The 24719-nt window shown below is 36.3% G+C and overlaps 1 protein-coding gene across 1 annotated transcript in view; it reads right to left on the bottom strand.

Moving 5' to 3' along the window:
* Window positions 1–4117: 4117 nt before the first annotated feature.
* LOC106872798 (uncharacterized) overlaps window positions 4118–24719 on the bottom strand; it is a 64013-nt gene continuing 43411 nt past the window's right edge. Inside the window, exons 2-4 of the mRNA XM_052969789.1 lie at window positions 12655–12790; window positions 10958–11097; window positions 4118–9587 (exon numbers count right to left, since the gene is read on the bottom strand). Coding sequence (XP_052825749.1) covers window positions 9511–9587; window positions 10958–11097; window positions 12655–12790 — 353 coding nt within the window. The 3' untranslated portion in view covers window positions 4118–9510. The remainder of the gene's footprint in view (window positions 9588–10957; window positions 11098–12654; window positions 12791–24719) is intronic.

Below are 24719 nucleotides of genomic sequence, written 5' to 3'. Positions count from 1 at the left end.
CCACACAAGAGCCAGTCCAGGGGCACTGGCAACGATCTTACTTGGCTTGCCGGGTCTTCTCACGCACAGCACATTTCCAAAGGTCTCGGTCAGTAGTCATCGCCTCGGTGAGGCCCAATGTACGAAGGTCTTGCCTCACCACCTCAGCCCAGGTCTTCCTGGGCCTACCTCTTCCACGGGTTCCCTCAACTGTTAGGGTGTGGCACTTTTTCAGGCAGCTATCCTCATCCATTCTCACCACATGTCCATACCAGCGCAATCGTCTCTCTTGCACACCACAACTGATGCTTCTAATGTTCAGCTTTTCTCTCAAGATACTTACACTCTGACGAGTATTCACATTGACATTAGAGAGAGAGAGAGAGAGAGAGAGGTTATGTGCCTCCAGCCATTTCAGTTTGATGAGTCACCCATACAGCTAAGCACTTTATAGATGTGACACCATGGTCACTCTCTGATTGTCCCTAACAAACAACCTTCTAATATATATACATGTATGTATGTATATTTATGTAAGTGTGTGTATGTTTGTCTTCTTGCCTTGGTATTGTCTGATTGCCATAAAGGAATGTCAGTGATTAAAATCGCAGACAGCTCAGTCAGTCATGTAACAACTACTTGAAAGGTTATGCTTTATGTTCAGTTACCAATGCTGCATTGTGTATGCAGCAAGTGAGCAAACTCTGAAATGATTGACTATCTGGCTGTCAAGAAGAACTTGCTGCTGTAAGCAACAGCTGCCTAAAATTAACAAGAGTTCCTTTACATTGTCTTGATGAATGTAAATCTTCCAATGGCTTAAAGACTTGACCTAGGCATATTTACATAAAATATAACCCAATGACTAATGAAACTTATCTCACCACTACAAACTTATGCACAACTGTGAGGGGATTTGGTAGGCAGAAACTGGAAGAAACTGGAAAGGCGACGAGCTGGCAGAAACGTTAGCACACCGGGTGAAATGCTTAGCGGTATTTCGTCTGCCGCTACGTTCTGAGTTCAAATTCCGCCGAGGTCGACTTTGCCATTCATCCCGTCGGGGTCGATAAATTAGATACCAGTTACGCACTGGGGGTCGATGAAATCGACTTAATCCCTTTGTCTGTCCTTGTTTGTCTCCTCTGTGTATAACCCCTTGTGGGCAATAAAGAAATAAGAAACTGGAAGAAGGTAATTGTGTGTGTGTATTGGTGTGTACCCTTGTCTAGACATCATGTGATGGTTTTAAATGGACATCATCATCATCATCATCCTCCAAATTACGTTTCCTTGTTTCCAGTCTTCCGTGAAAAATATATCAGGCCATGGGGAAATATTTCCTTGCCTGAAAAGAAGTGAGGGCTGGCAACCGGCAGAGCATCCACTGATGGAAAATCTTTCCCTATGCAAGTATGGAAAAGTGGTTATCAAATGAAAATGATGACATGAAGATTAAAATTTTAATTTTAATATACATTTGTGCAATAAGTATGTGAAAGAGTTGTTCTTAACATATTTTATCAAATAATTGGTGTGTTGATTGGCTGAATGTCATGACTTACTTCTGCAGTGGTTTTAGCAAAGCTCACTGCTGCAAGAATTTCAAGTAAGATTTCTGCTTCCCTCTCCAGCCACATTTTCCTACTGACATTGATCTGCAGATATTTAGGCTGGGCATCAACCAGATCAATAGAACCAGTCTGGAAGAGTGTGAAAAGCTCATTGCTACTGTCTTCTTTGGACTCATTAACAGAAATTAATTTAATGACTTCCATTTCTCATTAATTAAAATTTAGAAATGCTTTAACAGGATTAAAAAGCATTAACATATAAAGTTGATATATATTTGATTAGTGTGCAATAAATTCTCTTCCAGAAAGAATTTCTGTGAAAACATATCATAAATATTAATCAATTTTCATAGGAAATAAGAATCATATAATACAGGGGGATTCAAAAGTCTCCATACGTAGGAAAAATGTATTTTTTTAATAAGAAACAGTTTATAAGATCCCCTGGATCCCCTGATCTGACCCCTCTTGATTTCTATCTTTGGGGGCATTTGAAAGGCATGGTTTATCACGGAAAGATAAAAGACATAAATCATTTGAAGGAACGCATCACCAACGCCTTTGCACACATATCACCAGATGTGCTATTACGAGTTCACAATGAGTGGGGTAAACGTATTGCAATGTGTATTCAATCAATGGTAACCACATAGAGCTTGTTAAATAACAGAAAAGAAACTGTTCTTATAAACTGTTTCTTATAAAAAGATAAATTGTTCCTATGTATGGCGACTTTTGAATCACCCTGTAGTAAAGCAACAGGTCCATGTATTGGCAGCCGCAATACATGCGTAGGTGTGTATACATGTTGTTTGACTCTAGGCCATCTTCTATCCAGTGTATCTCTATTTTATAGAGTAGAGAGAGTCTTGCCAGTTATCCTCGAATGATATCATCATTTAACATCCGCTTTCCATGCTGGCATGGATTGGACAGTTTCACTGAAAACTGGTAAGCCGGGGGGAAGGGGACTGCACCAGGTTCCAATCTGATTTGGCAACGTTTCTACAGGTGGATGCCCTTCCTAACGCCAAATACTCTGAGAGTGTAGTGAGTGCATTTTCTGTGCCATTGACCTGACACTGACATCGGCTATGACTATGGTCTCACTTGGCTTGATAGGTCAACACAAGCATGGCATATTGCCAAAGGTCTTGGTCACCTGTCACTGTCTCCATGAAACCCAACACTAGAATGGTGCTTTTTACGTGCCACCAGCACAGGTGCCAGTCAGATGGCACAGCCATCAGCCATGACTACGGTCACATTATAATTCTTAATGTAACATCACACAAATAAGCCCATGGATATCTTTAGCAAAGATATATTTGTTGTAAGCATCAGAACCAGGCTCTCCATAGAAGGTGATGAGCTGAGACCCTCTACACTTCCCTAAATGCCAAAAACTAAAGCTAAACCTGCCAGATAATTTCCCACCTCTCTAACATTTATAAACATAAACTCTAATTTAGACCCCTAACAGCAGCTCACTTCTTACATACAAACCACACATCCTATTTCTGTCTGAGACATCAATCTTCTTTCAATCCCTTTTCTATAGCTCATTCTTTGTCTTCCAGGTTACGCTCTTTATTTAAACTTCTCTCCAAAAACTGATCCTTGTACATGTATCAATTTCTTCCTCTCTACCATTCTCCTCTTTTAACAAAATCTTCCAGTTACTCCGATTCATTTTCCCTCTTCAACTCCTTCAAACATATGTTTCTTTTACCATTCTCCAAACTTCTCAAACCGACAACTTTTTCACCATATCCTTTGCTGCTTCAAGGACATCTTTCTCACAAGTCATCATCCTTGGTGATTTCCATTCTTTTAATCCTTCTTACCTCTCCCACAAGCTGGTACCATCAGTTCAGAAATAATTTTTTCCACCCTCAACTCACAAAGAAAGCTACTTTCATAACCTGCATGCATCTTTAACAGACACACAGACACCTCCTCTAAACCCAAACTATCAAATCAAAGCTGATTCTGCATTTATCACAACCGTTGGTAACTTCTTTATCACAACTACTTGCCATTCATGCACATCAATGCATTCCACCGCCTGAATTGGGACGTTTCTCTTCAACACTACAGAGTCTTTTTGCCCTGAGTTACAAACATTACTTTGAATTTATCAAGAGAAATGCAGTAACTCAGAGATACGTCCACTAGAAACCTGCAACCAATGGTGTTACTGTTCACAAAATCCCATATAAAATCACATCATGAGATGATTTTAAATGAATTTTATCATCATACAAATCATGTTGCTTGTTCCCAGTCTTCCATGAAAGACATGTCTGCAGCTTAAGTATGAAGATTAGCAATTTCTCTCTTTCACACACACACACACACACACACTATAATGGAAAAATTATCATGTGCACATAAAAATTGTTAAATGTTTATTGTTCGACAATTTAATCATTTTAGGTATGATGACAAAATAATTTGAAATATTTTAACTTTATTAACCTTACTGCATACTTTGAAGAACATCTTGCAAGAACAAATTAGAATAATATTAATTATTCATTATAGAAATAACAAAAGGGAAATTAATTTTCAAAATTTATTTGTAAATAAAACTGTGAAAGTACATGAGAAAAATTTAAAAAAAAAAACAACAACAAAAAAACTAGCATTATTGATTGATTGTTGTTATTTCACCATCAACACATGTGGAAGAATATTATGATAAAGAGGGGGGAAAAAGTACTTTGTATAAAGTGCTTCCAAAAGAGCAAATTGTTAACGTTTTCTATTGACTGGAATTGCATTGACTTAACAATCACTGGTATGGACATAGACAATTCATTGATATACTCTCAACTATTGTATATTCAACAGCTTCTAGCTTTGTTTCTGCTTTCATACATTTCCCTGACAAAACAAAACAATGGTAAGATCAAAAACAAACAAAAAAATGCAATAAACAACTTACTTTCAGTTTTGATATTGTACTCTACTACAACCATGGACTTCTGTAGATAACAGAACAAAAGTTTAAAAAGAAAAAAATGGTGACTTCAGTGTCTAAGTTCTAATCACAAAGGGTTTTTTTTGGTAGTCATTCAATCACTATTCATTCTTTAAGAGTACATACAGTTCTTAGTTCAATCAAGTAAACAACACACAGCAGTATTTTTGTTGTTAAAACATTTTACAAGTGTAACTATATTCTTATATTCGTTGACAAACTTGCACAACCTTTAGTTGTGAGGAAAACTAAGCCCTCACCCAATCTGACAGTAGTTTACTGTCAGATCTTTATATTAATAGATATGAATTGTCATAGACATCCAATCTCATGAATGTGACATTATTTTGAAAATATGCAAAAAGATGTTGTACTTGATGGTAAAGATAAGGACAGATGATTCAGCCTAGACATTAAGTTGTCGATCTTGATCTTTTCCTTACAAGAAACATCTACCGTTGAAGATATCTGCTGTTAACGATATTAATTACTGGATGAACAAAGATAATTAAACAGTTTCCTCTAAGCACTGTACAAAATGCTAACCATTTGTACTGAAACCACCAAAATTAGTTTCTTAGACCAACGATTATAACAAAAAAGGTATGAATTAGGACGGTTTGCTACATTAATCTGCCACAATATGAGGGTTTTCCATTAGGTTAATGTAACTCTTATTTCATAACCCTTGTTTAGTTTCATACATTATTATTAATTAATAATAATAAAAATAATAATAATTGGTTATAAAAAGGCAATCTGTATATAAAGATGATAAACAGAAATAAAGGAATTGTTTAGAATAATAGGGGAGAGCGAAAGAGAAGGAAGTAAAATATTTGAAATATTGTATTTCATTGTTCCCCCATGTGGCACATTAGATTTCTAGTGAGAAGGTTTAAGCTATTTAAACAAACATTAGTTGTGAGCAAGCAAAGTCAGATATGTCTAAATATTGAACATATCATTGCTGTTACCAAAGCAGATGTTATGGATAACTCAGTTGAGTCACTGGTTCATACAAATGGCAGTGTGTGAAGGTCAAGCCAGAGACTAGGAAGTCAATATCTCAAAGTCTTGAGCGAGGTGAGTAGAGAAACGTGTTGTTCAACTTGGTGCATTAGAAATTTCATCAGGTAATGATATACTTACTTAGAAGAGAGATTTCTGTGATCAGACTAGCTTCTAGATTAACTTTTTGCTTTCATTCCCCCAAACAATAACTTACAACTTGTATACACATGTCCATATAAGAAGTTGGTATAAAATTCTGCTTCACAAATCTGTCATGCATTTTTCATAACATCTATCAAGAAAATATTTAAAAATGCATGCCCACACACACATACATACACATACACACACTTTCATGTACAAACTGTACTGCAACAACAAATATAACACCAAAAGCAAGCAATAATTGCATTTTATAGGATGAGGCCATTTTTTTCAGAAAGTTCAATTAGAAATTATTATTTAATTTAAAAGAAAAAGAAAGAAAAAATATTGCTAGAGGTTAAATGTTCTTAAAATTAACTAATACTAAAGTAATGACTTCCCATTCTTGTGCCAGCAGCTTTTTAAAGATTTCTAGATTTTTTTTTTTTTTTTGTTCTTAGCTTCATAACAGATTTCTTTCACTTTAAAAAAAATTATAACCAAAACGTTGAAAGATACCACAGCAGAAAACTGGGTTAAAATCTTGCATTACGAAGAATAATAAATTAACTATATTTCAGTTAGATTATATTTTTATTCTTTCATTTATTTTAATTAAAATATCATATGTAATGATATATGATCTTGCCTTAATTATCTTTACAGAAATATTGATACGCTCCAACCAAAGAAAACTGTTTGCTTTTACAAAGATTTACTTGTTAACATCTATTTGATAGAAATAACTTATAGTCAATATCATACAGGCAAAGTCATAACATTTCTTGTTCTTTGTTCTTTCATAGGTTCATAAAATATTCCTTCTGAACTAAAATCAGGTTATTGCATTAGGTTGTTTTGGAAATATTTTCCAACAGTTGACAATATTCGTATTGCTCTTCCAAAAAGTGATCACAGAATTCAAATAAGAAGAACAACAACCAATTTGTTGAGCTCTCTCTTACAAAACAGGATTTATTGATTAAGTTATTTGGGGATGAATTGATAACTACTTTGACAGTTAGTTTTACCTAACTTTAACTTAACCACGGTCACTTTCCTGCACCTGTGAAATTTCAAATGAGTCCTGAGAATTTTCATTTACAAAAATTTTAAAAAAAGAAAAAAAATAGTTGGTCTAGAAGTGACCAACTACTAAGGTAAAATATCACAACTGTAAAAGGACACTGATGTAATGATTTGAGTAATAAATCTAATGAATTGCTTGTAGGATTTTCATAAGGCTAAAAGAGAATGTGCCTGTCACCAGTGAACATGCAGGTCACTAGTGAGTGAGATTGATATTATAGCAGGGTAATAAAACATTGGTTGATATATATAGGGCAAGGTACTGCAATATTATTGGTAACACACATAACATATTATGTTAACTTGTAATATTTCTCCAAGACTTACTTTGCATTTAGTTTGAACTGAGGTTCCAGTTGAGGGAAAATAATTGGCAATTAGAATAATTTTCATACAATTAGAGAATATATTCTTCAGTTTTAGTCAATTGTTACTGAAATAGTAAACTAAGATTTGGGAAGAGAAGAAATAGAATTTTATTTTGAAGGCAGTTATTGGTGTTAAAATACAGCAACGTAACCATGTAAACTTCAGTCCTGCTTAATCTTCTAAATATCTATTGAAAAGTTGAGAAAAGATTTCGATTTTTAAATAATTTTATTTAGAAATAAGTGTAATATCTGAAATACTATTTTTTACCAAAAGTGAAGAAGATCACTATTTAGATTAGATGTTGATAGGGTTTATGTTTCATTTTAAGATTATTAATAATCCAAGAGGTTTAATTCAGCCTATTGCAGTAATTAATAACATATCAGTTTACAACATGTCAGAGATTATTTTTTATAACATTACACAGTATCATAATATTAGTCAGTGATGAAATATCATTCTAGATTTGTATAAGTTGCAGTCACTGAGTGACTCAAATGATGTCTAACAGAGTTGCACCACCTAATTACAGTTGTTTTTAATTTTAATGGTGGTTATGGAATTTATTCTGTTCCTAATTTTTTTCTAATGAATCTTTTGAGATCAGATGCACTTTAATTTTTATTGCTATCAACAGTAGCTCAATGATAAAGGTAGATAAACTACAAACTGGGAGATCACCGAAGCAGATAATCTTTCAAGTTCCAATACATCAATGTATAATGAATTAATTAAATGGCCACAAGTCATTATATTGCTGTTTTAAATACAAAATATTTATTTTATATTTAAAGACTAAATTGATTATCAAACCTGGTTACTGATGCAGGGTCAAGAATTCAAAGTCAACTAATAAACGTTAAGCTGTACTCTTAGGCAAGGCACATTACTTCCCTTGCCTTAATCATTTTTTACTGAAACAGAGATACGTCTACCAGAGTAGATTGTTTTTATAAACATTTACTTGTTAAAATCCACTTACTTTAATCATTTACAGATAGAGTCATATAATATTTTACTAAAATTCATAGAGAAAATTTATAATTAGTTGCTAACATAAACACAGGACTTTAGAGGAAACATATGGTTGAGTAGATCTACTCCAGTTCTTGACTAGCACTTTATCAACTACAGAAGGATTAAAAAAGTCAAAATTGACCCTAGCAAGATTTTAATGTATAAATAAAGAAAAAAATCCTTCATCCTAATATTTCATTCTTTTGAAAATTATTTAAACTTGTTATAACAAAAGTTTATTTCATTTGATAAGGAAAATGTGGACCTTACCATCATTTAGAATGTTTCCTTTTTTACTTAAGAATTTAATATTGAATTTAAACAGTGATTTTAATTTCATAGTATATGACTCCTTCTGCAATAAGACTTGGAATTCTCATTATGTACAGATTTTATCAATGTATTTATTTCCTCTAATTATAATTTGTGTGTTTCACAGATACAATAGGCATTTTGCTATGTACTGGCAACTCCTCTCCCCAAAAGAAGCTGACATGCCAAATATCTATAATATCAGATTTACCATGCTAAAATACCATGTGAGATGTGCAAAGAGAAAAAGCAAGAAAAAATGTATAAACAGATGTTAGTTTGTAGATGTAGAAATTGCATATTGTGAGCCTGTTTCTTTGCTAAAATATTTCTGGTTATATATCTAAATCCTTTCTAAGAGAAAATGGCAAAAATGGAGAAAGATAGACAGACAGGTAGATGGAAGGAGAAAACATTTAATAGATTAACTGACATAAAACTTTGAGAGAATGTAGAGTAAAGTGTTTAGCTTTATATCAATTATTATTCTTACATCTTTATTAAGGTTCTAAAATTTAAAACAGAATCTTAACAGAAGTTAAGAAAATCTTAATGGCAATTAGACTTAAGGCTCAGAATAAGGCTTATTATAGCTTGGATTTTGAATATATTAGTTAAATTGAGGCATAAGAGTTTAAAGTTTCAAATTAAGTTTTAGGTTTTCCATTTTCTTCAAATACTTTTATTTCCAATATTGTTATTAAAGAGTAAAATTTTAATGTTGATAACTAGAAGGACAATTTATAAATGCCATTACTCTGTGCTGTAAGAAAAATAACAATAAGTTTTAAAAAAAAAAAAATGAAAAAATTATGCTGACTAAGCAAAAATGGAAAATTTGCTCCGTCTAGTTGTCTTCTTTATGATGTTCGTTTTTTTTTTTTTTTTTTTTTTTTTTTTTTTTTTTCCTTTTTCCTTTAGCATTTAATACACAGTCTCCGTACTCCTGGCCAAGCGGCTAAAAAGATGGCACGCAAATATTGTAGTGTACACTAGTAGAAAATTGTTATCTATGCACTAATCTCAAGCAATTTGTAGTAGTAAAAAGTAGGCGAATCCGAAAAGAAGAACCCATCCAGACACTGCTATATGTTGACATCCTGCAAAAAAAAAAAAAAATAAATAATAAAATAGAGAAAAAAATAATGAAATAAAAAGATGGGTAAAACAACATTAAAAACAATAACAACAATAATCTTTTCTACTGTAAACACGAGGCTAGCAGTTTTGGGGGAGAGGGGTTAAGTTCATTACATCAACCCCCAGTACTCAACTGGTACTTGTTTTATTCACCCTGAAAGGATGAAAGGCAAAATCAACCCTGGTAGAATTTGAACCCAGAACACAGAAATGGACAAAATGCCACTAAGCCTTTTGTCCAGCATACTAACAGTTCTGCCAGATGACCACCACCCTAATAATAATAACAATAATAACCCTTTCTACTAAAGGCACAAGGCCTGAAATTTAGTGGAAGAGGGGACTAGTCGATTACATCAACCCCAGTGTTTTCACTGGTACTTAATTTATTGACTCCGAAAGGATCAAAGGCAAAGTCAGCCTCGGCAGAATTTGAACTCAGAACATAAAGACAGACGAAATACTGCTAAGTATTTCATCCAACGTGCTAACAATTCTGCCAGCTCACTGCAATAATAATAATAATAATAATAATAATAAACAAACAATGCTGGATCATATATATAGCATGCCCAGCTGACAACAAAGTATGCGATAAGGAAGAAAGAAAAGTCGATAGATATAACAGGTTAGCTTGGGAAGTTAAGCAGTTGTGGTCGATGAAAAAGGTAGCAGTAGTACCAATAATTGTCAGAGCCCTGGGAACAGTGAGCTATCTGGCTTTGTGCCACTGATGCTATATTTCTGATAAGGCAGCTGCAGGAGGAATACACAGCCAAAGATAAACCTCTGTACTTGGCTTTTGTTGACTTGGAGAAAGCCTCTGACAGGGTCCCCCGATCCCTTATCTGGTGGTCAATGTGGAAACTAAGGATAGACGAGTAGTTGGTGAGAGCTGTACAAGCCATGTACAGGGATGCTACTAGTATTAGGCCTCACAGAAGCAATGACCAAGATCTTTGGCATTATGTTGTGTTTGAGAAGAAGATCCATTAAACCAAGTAAAACTGCAGTCGTGCCAGATACTGGTGTCACGCAAATGGCACCTGTGCCAGTGACATGTAAAAGCACCCATTACACTCTCAGAGTGGTTGGCATTAGGAAGGGCATTCAGACATGGAAACTATGCCAAAACAGACTGAAGCCTGGTGCAGCCTTCCAGCTTGCCAGCCCTGGTCAAACTGTCCAACCCATGCCAGCATGGACAACAGACGCTAAATGACAATAATGATTCTTGAGATGACAAATTTGAAAATATCTAAAAGAGAAATGAAACATAAATGTGGTTTTGTCCCATCTAACAAGCTTTATTGTAACAAGAGTAACTTACCACCAGTGTATGTAGGAGTTATTCGGCATCTATAAGGAGGACGTGTGTAAAATTCCTTGAAGCTTTTGTAGGTAAAAAGATACTTTTTGTCACATTCACTTATGAGGAGATTCATACATTTAAGATAGTCGTTGAAATATCTGAAAATATAATAAAATTTTACTGTTAGACAAAGAGATTGATAACTAAATACTAAATACATAAGTAGAGAGAAACTAAATGTAAAAACAGAATGAGAGAAAAGGTTATAAAGTTTTTTCCTTGTTTTTACTCATTTCAGTCACTAAACTACAATCATGCTGGAGCACTGCATAGAAGGATGTAGCTGAACAAATTTGTTCTTTTTCTTTTTCTTGAAATCTAGTGCTTATTCTAACAGTCTCTTTTGCTGAGCCACTAAGTTACAAATATGTAAACAAACCAACATTAGCTGTGGAACAAAAGACGTGGACACATACACATGAGCTTCTACACAGTTTCTGTCTACCAAATTCACTGAACAAGACATTGGTCAGCCTGGCTCTATAGCAAGAGAGACTTGCCCAAGGTGCTGTGCAGTAGAACTCAACCCCAAACCAAGCTTCTTAACTGCACAGCCATGACTGTGTCTAACAAATTTTACATTTTGCTCAAGAGAAAAAAACAAAACTCATATTCTACTAATCTGCATAATTAAAATAAAAGTAAAATGAAGCAAAAAAAAAAAAAGAAGCAAAAATGAAGAAATCCCATTGGACAGGGGATGACACAGTCAGTAGAATATTGGATAAAATATCTTATGATATTAGGTTTTTGTCTTTCATCCATTTAAGATTAGTAAAATAAATACTACTTACCATATATACTTTGCTATAAAATGCCCTCACCTATAAGATGCACTCCCAACTTACAAGGTTCAAATCGGGAATTTTACCATTGACCCCACAATAACTCGCAGCGACTTTTACGATGCTGGAGAGCAAAGTTCAATTAGGAATCGTGCCGACATAATTGTTGTTGAGTAACCATGCTTTCAGTAAGCTGAAGATGACTAACAACAACTGTTATCCTATTAAATGCATGCATTTTAGAAACTGTTGTTTATAATGTAAAATTTTATCCTTTTAGGTTATTCCAAGTGTTGGAACTTCAGACAGGGCTTGTACCTAGAAAATATCTAGAGATATTTTTTATTGGACGTGCTTATAAGTTGCATCCCCAACTTTAGGTGAAAATTTCAAGGAAAAAAAGTGCAACTTATAGCTGAATGTATATGGTAAGTACAAGACCAATAAAACTGACAATGGCCTTGAAAGCAATACCCCAGCCTGGCTACAGTCCAATGAGAAAACCAGTAAAAAATATGGCATATATGATGACCAAATAACTCAGAGAGAAATAACAATATAGAAAAAAATGTAGTGTCTCTAGGATTTCTAAAAGCAATCATTGTTACTTCACCAATGACTAATTTATAAGCACAAAAGCTTCATGAGTCCTGCCTTTCTTTCTCTGACGAAACCATAAAAAAAAAAATTAGAAGGCTGTTTCTGAATCGACATGAGAATCATCTAAATTTCATTAATTATTAATTTATGTGTTATATTTTGCAGCAGTTTTCTGTGAGTGAAAATGGAATGGCCAAAAATTATATAATTTAAGTCTCCAGGTGTTAACTGCAGGTGTTATTAACAAACATTGGGGAACTCAATACTCACGCACAGACTATGGGGTAAGATCCAGGACCCTTTCTTTCCTCATCAAACATATCATCGAGAATACTTGCACAACTTGAATTGGCACTGATCACCATCTCTTCTGTGCAGGTACAAGATACCAGAGGAATATAACAAACTGAAATGCAGAAAAGAAAAAACAAAAACAAAAAAACATTATTCAAAGATGTCTTTTTAATCCAATTCTGGTAATCATAACATAAATTTTCTTGTCAAAAGTAAGTTGCACCACTGTTTTTAACAATATTTCTATGAAGAGATTTCCTCTCAGACAAAACTCTCAGCATTATCCCTTCCACTGGTGTATATACATTTAGTATAATGCACAAATAGCAGTTTTAATTTGATGTTGTTTCAAGTGTGTTCACTTAATGTTTTTACAGCTCAGCAAGCTTTCTGAAATATCAGTGATATATTATTCACTATTTCTTATATATTGTTATATATATATATATATATATATCGGAAATAAATATAAAATATATATTTTATACAATTATACACCATCCTGTAATTATACACTACCCTGTAACTATACAACCCTCTATAACTTGGATAAATGGCCCCTGAGTAAGCAAGACACCTTTCTGTCCCTCAATACTACTCCCCCCAGTTGAGGGTTTTTGTCCTGCAAGTTAGTTGGTGGTGGCCTCAGTGATGCTGATGCCATGTAAGAAACTACCAGTCCACTCTGTAAAGTGGTTGACATTAGAAAGGGCATCCAGTCATAGAAATCATGCCAAAACAGACAGCAGAGTTTGGTAGGCTTCTGACATGCCACTTCCTATCAGACTGTCCTACCTATGCCAGCATAGAAAATGTACATTAATTGAAGATATATATTTATATAATAAAATTTAATAATTGCAATGTGGAAGGTGTTTATAAGCTATTTAAGAAACACACAAAAACTGTTAGATTCACTTCAACATTTAAATTTAATTTGCCAAAATATTTTCGTTGCTTTGAGACCATGTCTGTATGGGTCAGACGGAATTTGTTGAGGCAAAAATTCTAGTCAGATGCCTTTCCTGCTGTCAACTTTCACCTGTTTCCAAGTTAAGTAATATTTCCCCATGACCAAACATGTCTCAGAAGATTGAGAATGAAGGGCACAGGTAACATTTTCAAGATGACCTGAGAGTACCTACTAAGAATAGATAGGTAGTTTGAAATGGTAATGTAGAACAAAATATCCAGTTCTGAAAATTCGACAAAATGCTTGCAATAGATTTGAACTGCTGCTAGATTAAGGTAAATACTCAAATACTTTATCCATTCAGAAATTTTCCTTTTTCCACGTAACACACACACACACATTTTCATCTAAACCTCCTCCTTGCACTTGCTTCTCCTCTCTTGAAACTCATGTGTCACAACACTCCATTCATACCATCAATTTACTCAAATCTTTACCACCATACCCTTAAAATTCAAGTGAAACATTTATAATCACCCTTTCTGCATCCCCATCATAGTTATCTCTTCCTCTGCTCTAAAAACTAGGCACACCACCTTTCCTTCTCAAACTAATAATAATAATGAGCTTTTACAGAGTTTCTCACCTGGTTAGAAACAGCACCCAAATATCACTCAAATTATACCGTGTTGTCTTGAAAAAGTTCAAACAGACACATGATACAACGCAATCTAAGATCCTCCTAAAAGTAACATGATCATGATTGTAACAGCTTTGAAGATAAATCTTTTGGAATCATGACTGACCTGGAGCCAAACAGCAATGGTGTCTACCTGTGTGTGGACAGTGAGTTTGTCACATCTAGTTTCATTCTAAACATTGTGAATGGGTATCAATTTTTAAGCTGGTATGTGTGTCCAGATGGTTTGCTTATAGCTGAAGTGACTAAATGAGCATGTTATTGGGCTGCCAACTCAAAGGGCTTCAGGGTAAATCTATTACAACAGATATTTTGCTATGCTTGTCTTTATTTATTGCTTTGGTGTAGCAGGACGGTGCGAAACACTATGTCCTGGCCTTTACAGGTTTTCAGAGATGGGAGAAATGTTCAGTTAAAGTTTGTTTCTTTCCACATTTACTTTGCTAAGTTTGTAGGAGTCGGATGGAGCGTACTGAGGTGGGTTTTCTACAGCTGGATGCCCTTCCAGTTGCCAACCCCCACTTGTTTCCAAGTATGGTAATATTCCCCCCTGCCCTCCATGGCCAGACATGTTTTCACAGAACACTGGAAATGAACAACACTGCTTGTATGACAATGACACTCATTTATAACTATGACACAATGTCAAGACAAAAAGACACAAACATGCTCCCCACCCACACATATGATGCACTTCTTTCAATTTCCATCTGCCAAATCCACTCATAAGGAGGGGACTGAGGACTGAACCTTGGTGGACCCCTACCTCTACCCGGAATTCTTCACTGTACTCGTTGCTAACCTTCACCTTACTGACAGCATCCTTGCACATGGCTCGCACAGCTTTCCCTAACCATTCATCTATCCCTAGTTTCCTCAGTGACCACCAGATAAGGGACCAGGGGACCCTGTCAAAGGCTTTCTCCATATCAACGAAAGCCAGGTACAGAGGTTTATCTTTGGCTAGGTATTTCTCCTGCAGCTGTCTTACCAGAAATATAGCATCAGTAGTGATTTTCCCTGGCACGAACCCAAACTGGATCTCATCTAAACTGACTCACTCCCTAATTAGTTGGGCTATGACTGAGCACTCCACAGACATGTGTACCCTTAACGTAGCTCTCGAGGAGATTCAGCGTGACACAGAGTGTGACAAGGCTGGCCCTTTGAAATACAGGTAATACTCATTTTTGCCAGAGCAACGTGAAATAAAGTGTCTTGCTCAAAGACACAACGCGTTGCTGGGAATTGAACTCACGACCTTACAATCATGAGCTAAATGCCCTAACTACAAAGCCATATGCCTTCACACACACTCACACACACACACAGAGACACATGCATGCACATACACACACACATGCATGCATGCGTGCACATGCACAAAACACACACACGCATGCATGCACACACATGGATGAGATGTTTGTCAGTTTTGCTTTTATCTTTAATAGTACATTCTACAAGATCCAAAAGAAAAGAATCTACGTGGTTTGTGAACATGTTAAAAAGAACACCCAAATTTCTTTCAAATCATAAATTTTAGATGTAGTCTGACATACATCTAAAAATGGATTGGTCTTGTTGAAGACATTTGATCATAATTCTGCAGAATCAGGAATGACAAGAAGCCAAACAACATCCACAACTACCACAATCACCACAACTACCACAACCATCGCACAAAACCACCACAATTATATCAAGACACACAGACAAAACAGTTCACTGTTTGCTCAACAGAAATCAGTCGCAGAGTTTGGGAATGTGAAGCATAATGTTAAAATGTAAAAAATAATAATAGTAACACAGATCACATTTCAATAGCACAGATCAGTGTTACTGTTCTGTGATTCAGATTCTATTTCAGTGACACGGAACAGATCATTGATCATGGATCATAGCAAACTGGGACAGATGCAAAATATCGAGTGTTTCCAAATTTTTTTTTTTTTTCTGTAGTTTCAATAATTTTATATAAGTAACTTTACTATTTGAATAATTTAATAAATTTCTCACTCTGACACAAGAACCTCCCACCCACCAAATTTATTGTTGGTCAGTGTAAACATATATACAATATTGACCAAGAATGGTCTATATAGATTATAGAAGCAATCACTTTTCCCCAAGTTAAATGAAAATCAATAACCATTTAGATTTTTAAGTTCACAAACCATTGTTGATGTTCTGCTTAGAACAATTAAATGAGAACAACTTGGAACTTTTTTTTATTTTGATCTATTTAACTGTAAAGCCCAGTTAGTGTTACTAGTTATACACATGATGGCTTCCATACAGTTTCTATCAACCAAATTCCACTCTTAAGGTATTAGTTAACATGAGGCTCGGCTAGGGGACACCTGAAGGTGACACATGATTAGATCAAACCTCGAGCCATATAGTTGTGAAGTGAGCTTCTTAATGACGCAACCATGTTTGCACCCATCTTGAAATTTTTGGAGCTAAAGATCAGCACTGTTGAGTGATTTGAGAAACTGAATGCACACACACAATATCAGCTGAGGGCCAAATCAGTTTGGTAGTGGACACCTGCTAGTTTGTATCTTGTAATTAATGTTGGGTTGTTCATCATAGTCTCCTAGCTCTTTCACCTGCCCAGTTCACCTGGTTATAAATAGGTACATCAAAGAGGACAAGTTTATCAACAACTTGCAACAGTGACATTAAAAACTGACCAGGATTTTTGGTGTCTCCCTTCGAAGTATTAAGTGACATTGCCAAAGTTGCATCTCAAAGACTAAAGCCAAGAAATTACTTCAGACCTAGTTAATTGTAGAACCTCTACGAACCTCAAGTGCAATACACATCAATGATGTCACTAGCATTTGTGCCACCTGAAGTGGCCCATGATGTTGCTGTTTCTATCCCATTTAAAATTCAATATATGTGTAAAGTGTCACCCCACAAAAAATGCTGTCCATGATGGGTCAAGGGCTTCCACCCCCATAACTATGCTAGTGACACACAGGGTGTGGCTAACATACATGCAATGGTGTTGCTGTTACATACACTAACGACTCTGCATCTAAAAGGTTATTTATTTGATTGGTAAAGTTTCATTTTTATCCGACATACAGAAGAGCCCTGCCATCTTCCACCCTTACTATCTCCCACCTCTGCTGTCACAGCTTCTGATTCTCTGACCTAACAAGCTGGTTATCTCCACCCAAGCCCACCTAATATACCTTTCTCTTTCCCTCTCATCATCCAGATGTCCTCATGCCTCGTCCCACTCTGCACCAGACATTTTTCCAATTTGTCCTTCTTACACCAGTAACTCTCTGGAATCCCTACCTGTCAAGAAGCACCAACCTGTACAAATTCAAATTAGTCATCAATTACATTAATATCAGCAATCTATGATGCTCCCCCTCACCAAAACTTACTGTCATTCCCCTGATGTCTCTGACTAAAAGACAACAATACACCCCATTCACAACGCTTCAATTCCACTGACTTTCATTCCAATTCGATTTTTTTTCTCTCTTTTTCTGTGTCTTCATTAAAACAGCTCCATATTTGTCCTCTGCTTTGTGGTGCAATATAAAACAAAATTTACTTGTATAGCTGGGCAGCGAAAAAGCTTATATAATTGGGTGTGGCTGTCTATTTTTAAACTAGCAAGATAAACGACAAAATATAGCTTAATTCTCCAGTTAACTGGAAAATTCCCCACCCCCACTTGTGAGTTAGCATTGAATTTTCATTGAATATTTGCCAACAGCCACTGGCAACAGTCACACTGCGTCAACACTGCTAACATCCAAAATTATAAAACGAGGTAGAAATTATTTTTGTTGCTCATTTTAAGTCTTTTTTGTTACTTTTTTTCTATTAAAATCGATCAACCAATAAGGTAATAAACGATAATGTCCTTCATATCTGACCTTTTGAAAAAACATTGTGTTGATAAATAAAATATTGCAATTAAAATTTAGTTTTTATAATTCTGAATACAGGTATGCCCCCACGAATACATTAATGTATTCTCATGCGTGTTAATGTATGTATAAACATATGTGGATGGGTAGTTGAATAATTGATAGAGCTGCTTGTCGATGAACATGTACAACATGACTGCTTTTATGTGGGGGCTTATTGTTACTGTGTCTAAAAATGGAGATGTGTGAGGCGTGTAAGAAGTAGAAATCAATGTGTAGCAATACACGGCAGCGTTGGGGAGTTATGAAGTATATCAACAGGAGAAAACAGACATAGGAAAGCATTCAGCTAAACAGAAATAAGCGTGCAAACGAGTTTGGGAAGATGCTTAGGAAGGATACAAGTAAACAAGCGTTGTGAAGGGAGAGCACTCATGATGGAGAAGGGGGGGGGTAATAGATGGAGACGAAGAGAGCAAAAGAGAAAGCATACTTAAGAGAGCGCTGGTGAGGGAGGGAGGTGCATGTGGGAAAGAGGTGTTGTGTGTGTGTGTTGGGTCTTCCCATAAATAATGCAGTTTTTTTATACAATGCTCTTCCATCTATCTGGTAGACTTACAAGGCCCCTCTTCTAAAATTCACTTGCCCGTGACGAAAAATACTCCTCCAGCACTGTTCTGACCTCGTCTACACAATTCATATTTTTTCCGTTCAAATTATTTTGAAAACTGCGGAATAAATGATAATCAGACGGAGCAACGTCCGGCGAATATGGTAGGTGGAGTATCGTTTCCCATTCAAACTGCTCCAGCCTTTGGAATGTCATCCTCGCTGTATGTGGCTGAGCATTATCCTGATGGAAAAACACCTTTCCTCTTGAAACCAAAGATGGTTGTTTTTCTTCTAACGCCGACTAGAAGAATTTATCAATTGGTTTCAGTTTAAAAGTTGAAAGTGGATTAAATCTTTCATATCCCACCAAACAGATAACAACACCTTGCATGGGTGAAGACCTTCTTCAGCCTGGGGTGCCGGTGTATCTCCTTTCCCTACCGTCTGTCATCATCTCTTGACATTTTTATAGAGAACCCATTTCTCGTCACCAGTCATTATTCGGTTCAAATAAGGTTCATTCGTGAGACTTGACAGCAAAGAGCACACATTCACTCCCTGTACGCAATTAAACTCTAAGTGCCAGAGTCAATTTATTCAATTAAAATCCTTCAGTGTTGTGACCCAGAATGGCCACAGCCAAATGAGTGAAAAAATGTAATATTAAATATATATATATATAGGCGAAGGAGTGGCTGTGTGGTGAACAGCTTGCTTACCAACCACGTGGTTCTGGGTTCAGTCCCACTGTGTGGCACCTTGGGCAAGTTTCTTCTACTATAGCCTCAGGCCAACCAAAGCCTTGTGAGTAGATTTGGTAGGTGGAAACTGAAAGAAGCCCATCGTATATATGTATATATATGTGCTTGTCCCCCACACCCAACATTGCTTGACAACCGATGCTGGTGTGTTTACGTCCCCGTAACCTAACGGTTCGGCAAAAGAGACCGATAGAATAAGTACTAGACTTATAAAGAATAAGTCCTCAGGTTGATTTGTTCGACTAAAGGCGGTGCTCCAGCATGGCTGCAGTCAAATGACTGAAACAAGTAAAAGAATAAAAGAATATATATGTGTGTGTGTGTGTGTGTGGAGTAGGTGCAAAAAGTAGGGCTGTCTAACAGGAGCTGCTGGTATTTAACTCTCTTGGTTCCACCCTGCCTGAGCCCACGTTTGCTTCTCCAATACAAACTGTTTTAAAGGGATCTAAATGGAACCCTTCCATAAAAATTCCAAGTTAATTTAGGTCCCAAACACCAGCTTAGTATATAACAAAAGTATTTTACTAATTCTAGATAATTTTTAAAATTAACTGAAACAATAACAGTGCATTTGAACAGAAATCTGGTAACGAAAGGGTTAAATGGAAATTAGGGAGCACAGCTCAGTACTTTTACAGAATTGGTGAACTGAAACCTGTGTACTAATATAATAATTAAAAAAGAAAAGAATAGCCATCTTTTATAGCCTTGTATACAATACAATACTTTGGTATGCAGTGTGTATTTGAAATGGAGCAATAACATAAATAAAACAAGTATGTCATCACCACCACCACCACCATCATCATCATTTAATGTCTGTTTTCCCTGCTGGCATGGGTTGGACAGTTTAGCTCGAACTAGCAAGCTGGAGAGCTGCACCAGGTCCCAATTGTCTGTTTTGGCATGGTTTCTATGGTTGGATGCCCTTCCTAATGCCAACCACTCTACAGAGTGTACTGGGTGCCTTTTACGTGGCACCAGCACTGACAAGCTGCTGCATATTTTGTAGATATGAGATGTTTTGGTGCAGCTGTTTGGCTGCTGCTTATTAGGTGCTGTTTTAATGTTTCCCTTGTTCTTTCCCTCCCTCCCTCCCTCTTCCTCTCTTTATGTGTATATTTCTGTGTATGTATGTTTATCCCCAAGGTTAGAAATAATTAAGCAGATCTATGATTAAAGGTGTTCTAACCATGGTCGTCCCATCTTCTTTTTTTAATAATCAGTTACTACATTATTTCATGTGTGCTATTTTATTAAATATGGCAGAGTGTAATTTGAGGGAAATTGGCTGCTTTTGATAACAGTCTGAGTGACTACGTAAAGGCTTCTCATTGGTTTATTCATGTATTTTAAAAACATTTTGGCACAGGGAAGGACATCTAGCTTCAGAATAAATGTCGTTCAACTTCGGCTTGCATGAGGCAAGAAAAAGATTCAATATACCATTGATATTCATGAATATTGTATTAGTTTCTTTAAGGTCAATGATTTAAAAGACTTTCTTAACATTAAATATGTCAGTATTTCAGTTACAAGGAACAATGGCTGTGAATTCAGGCTGTACAACTTTGATGTATATTTTCTCAATAGGCTGATATCACAGTATTTTGCTCAGCCATGCAGTAGAACCTGTTTTGTTATGCAATCAGCTGTAGGAAATACAAACCATCATGTGTATTTTCAACCTATCTTTTCATAATTTCCCACCATAAATTACAAATATATCCACTGGTGTGTATATGTGTATATATGCATGAGTGTATGTGTATAACTTAAGATGACAGTGCATCTCTCCCGCCACATTGTCTGTGTAATTTGAGGTGGTATTCAATATGTCTGCAGCTTTTCATCTTTCTCACCCTCTCCTCTACTCACTGTAACATATAAAATCTACCCCTATTCATTCACCACCCATCATCCTTATCACTCTACTTGTCTTACTCACCATGATGCCAATGTATAAAAGATTGCATATACAATCTTGTTTGTAGCCAACAGATTCTACCATCACCGTTTTGTAACACCATTTTTGTAACCTTGGACCATTCATTATTCACATCTAACACCTCTTACCATTGACCACCCTATTACTATTACTATCACTCCACTATCATCACTCACCTCAATCACTCTGCGTCTATCTTCACTGTCATGTTCCTTTCACCCACTCATCCTGCTTTTTCTCACATCATCACTCTCTTTGCTATTTGCATATAACTTCAGCATTTACACATTTACCACTTCCACAGAAATAGTTTCCTTTCACTATGAACACACATAACTACAGAACCTGTCCAATAAAACCACTGCAGAAAAGGAACTTTCTGTCTTTGACTCATTCTTCATTGGATGCTCCTGTCAGATGATTGACAAATCAATAAATGAGTGATAAATCAAAAACAACAGCTTCTCTCATCCATTCATCCAACTTACCATTTATCTCATTGCATGCATTAATTGTATGTGTGTGTGTACACAACTTCATACATATATACATACATATATACATATACATATATATATATATATGTGTGTGTGTGTGTGCTGGTGGCACATAAAAAGCACCATTTGAGCGTGGTCATTTCCAGTTTCGCCTTACTGGCACTTGTGCTGGTGGCATGTGAACAAAACATTGGACTGACTCCTGTGCAGGTGGCACGTAAAAAGCACCCACTACACTCTCGGAGTGGTTGGCATTAGGAAGGGCATCCAGCTGTAGAAACTCTGCCAGATCAGATTGGAGTCTGGTGTAGCCATCCGGTTCGCCAGTCCCCAGTCAAATTGTCCAACCCATGCTAGCATGGAAAGCGGACGTCAAATGATAATGATGATGATGATGATGATGATGGCAATTGTCAACTTGTAGATCAGTATAACTATCATTGATAAATTATTCCAAGACGTGAACGACAATGGCTGTGAACAATGCCTATGCTAAACTTTCAAGTCAATAACATTTTGCTCAACAACACAAAAGCTAAACAGTCCAGAAACAAAAGCAAGATCTTCCAATGTTGAAGCGAAGCAGCTGATATTTCAGAATTTCCTTCTCCTGGTGAGAGGTCTAAATAAAGATGTGGTGGTTCTCACTCCCAGCTACTCGATGGCTGTTGACCCCACAGAGTTCAACCATCCTTTGACAGGTCTTGTTTTTCATCTGCAGAATGCCCGACAAAAACTACCCTCCTAACCAAGCAGGTTTGGTAGGATTTCCACTTTAGTTGTATGTGTGTGTATGTACAGCCCAAGCATGTGACATCTTTCTATATGTGTGTGTATATACCATCAACATTTAAAATTCTCTTTCTATTCTCACATGGGCCAAATGGAATTTATTGAGACAGGTTTTTTTAAGGCCAAATGCCCTTTCTATTATTAACTGACACTTGTTTCAAAGCTAGGAAATATTTTTCAATAGCTAGACATGTTTTTCACACAAGACTAGAAATGAACAACTTCACGTATTTGACAATAATGCTCACTTACAACCATTGCATGATGTCTAGACAAGGATACACACACACACAAACACATACATGCTCACATATATATGATATGTAAAAGACACCCAGTACACTTTGTAATGTAGTTAGTATTAGGAAGGGCATCCAGCCATAGAAACCATGCCAAAACAGACTACAGCCTAGAATGGTTCACATGCAGTCTCTATAGAGGCATACGGATTTACCAATGTGAAGATTGAGGTTAGTAGATCAAACTAAATAGAGATTTTAATGCACTCACTGAGGTTAGCCAGCATTAATAACTGGTAAATGCGACTATGGCACCCAGTTGGATTCTATATCTATGCCAACGAAAATTTGGAAATTTATCTTTATATATAGGTGTTTGTGTGTGTGTATGTGTGTTTATATATATATATATATATACATACATACACTCACACACACACAAACAAGCTTCTTGACCACACAGCCACATCCCTTACACTCCAGCCTCTTTCTCTAATCACTTTTATTTCATCCGTCAGCTTGAACACTCTCCCCCTACACACACACACAATTAACCCTCCCTTTCACTGTTCTCTCCTCCCAGCTTCTCCACCACCCCTCTCAACATCCCCATGACCCCCCTGTTTCTTTCAATGCCCCACCCCACTCCCGACACCTTCATCAGGTGTTCTTCCCACTCATCTCTTTCTTTCTTTAATATTTATCCCTCACACCTTCCAGCTATGTTCATCTTCATAAAGTAGGATAACACTGCCCCCCCCCCTTCTACAACCAACCCCAACATTCCTTCTACTTTATCCTTCTCTTTCTTACTAATCCCTGACACTAACCCCTCCCCTGTCCTTTCCATACTCTCCTTCAAAAGTCCTTACTCTCTTACTCTCTCCACTACCCCCTTCACTCATCTCCTTGCCTAAACTAATCAAACTCCCCCCCTCTCTATGTATGTATGCCTTTCTACTATAGGCACAAGGCCTGAAATCTTGTGGAGTGGGGTTAGTCAATTACATTGACCCCAGTACTCAACTGGTATTTATTTTATCAAAACCAAAAGGATGAAAGGCAAAGTTGATTTCAGAGACATTTGAACTCAGAACATAAAACATTTTCTCTGGTAAAGATTCTGCCAAATTGCTCTTCTATAAACATAGTGGTATACGACTTGAGATGTTTGCCTTGCCTTAATGTTTGACATCCTGTTTAACAATTATATATCCGCTGCATCAGAAATCTGCAATGGCTGCCTAACTACCGTCTCGGCTATAACCTTGGGGATCTAGTAATCCGTTACAGCACTTACCTAGAGCACCTAATCATTTAGATCACATGTGAACTAAACCCCTATACTTTGTGTGTATGTGTGTGTGTACGTGCATGTGTGTGCATGTATGTGTGTGTGTGTGTGTGTGTGTGTGTGTATGTGTGTATGTATATATATATATATATATATATATATATACATACATACATACATACATTAGTACGCCAGGCGAAATGCTTAGCAGTATTTTGTCTGCCATTACGTTCTGAGTTCAAACTCCGCCAAGGTTGACTTTGCCTTTCATCCTTTCGGGGTCGATTAAATAAGTACCAGTTACGCACTGGGGTCGATGTAATCGACTTAATCCGTTTGTCTGTCCTTGTTTGTCCCCTGTTTGTTTAGCCCCCTGTGGA

The sequence above is a fragment of the Octopus bimaculoides genome, chromosome 7 (genome assembly GCF_001194135.2).
Source record: "Octopus bimaculoides isolate UCB-OBI-ISO-001 chromosome 7, ASM119413v2, whole genome shotgun sequence".
NCBI lineage: Eukaryota > Metazoa > Mollusca > Cephalopoda > Octopoda > Octopodidae > Octopus > Octopus bimaculoides.
This window is presented reverse-complemented; position numbering and strand designations above follow the sequence as displayed.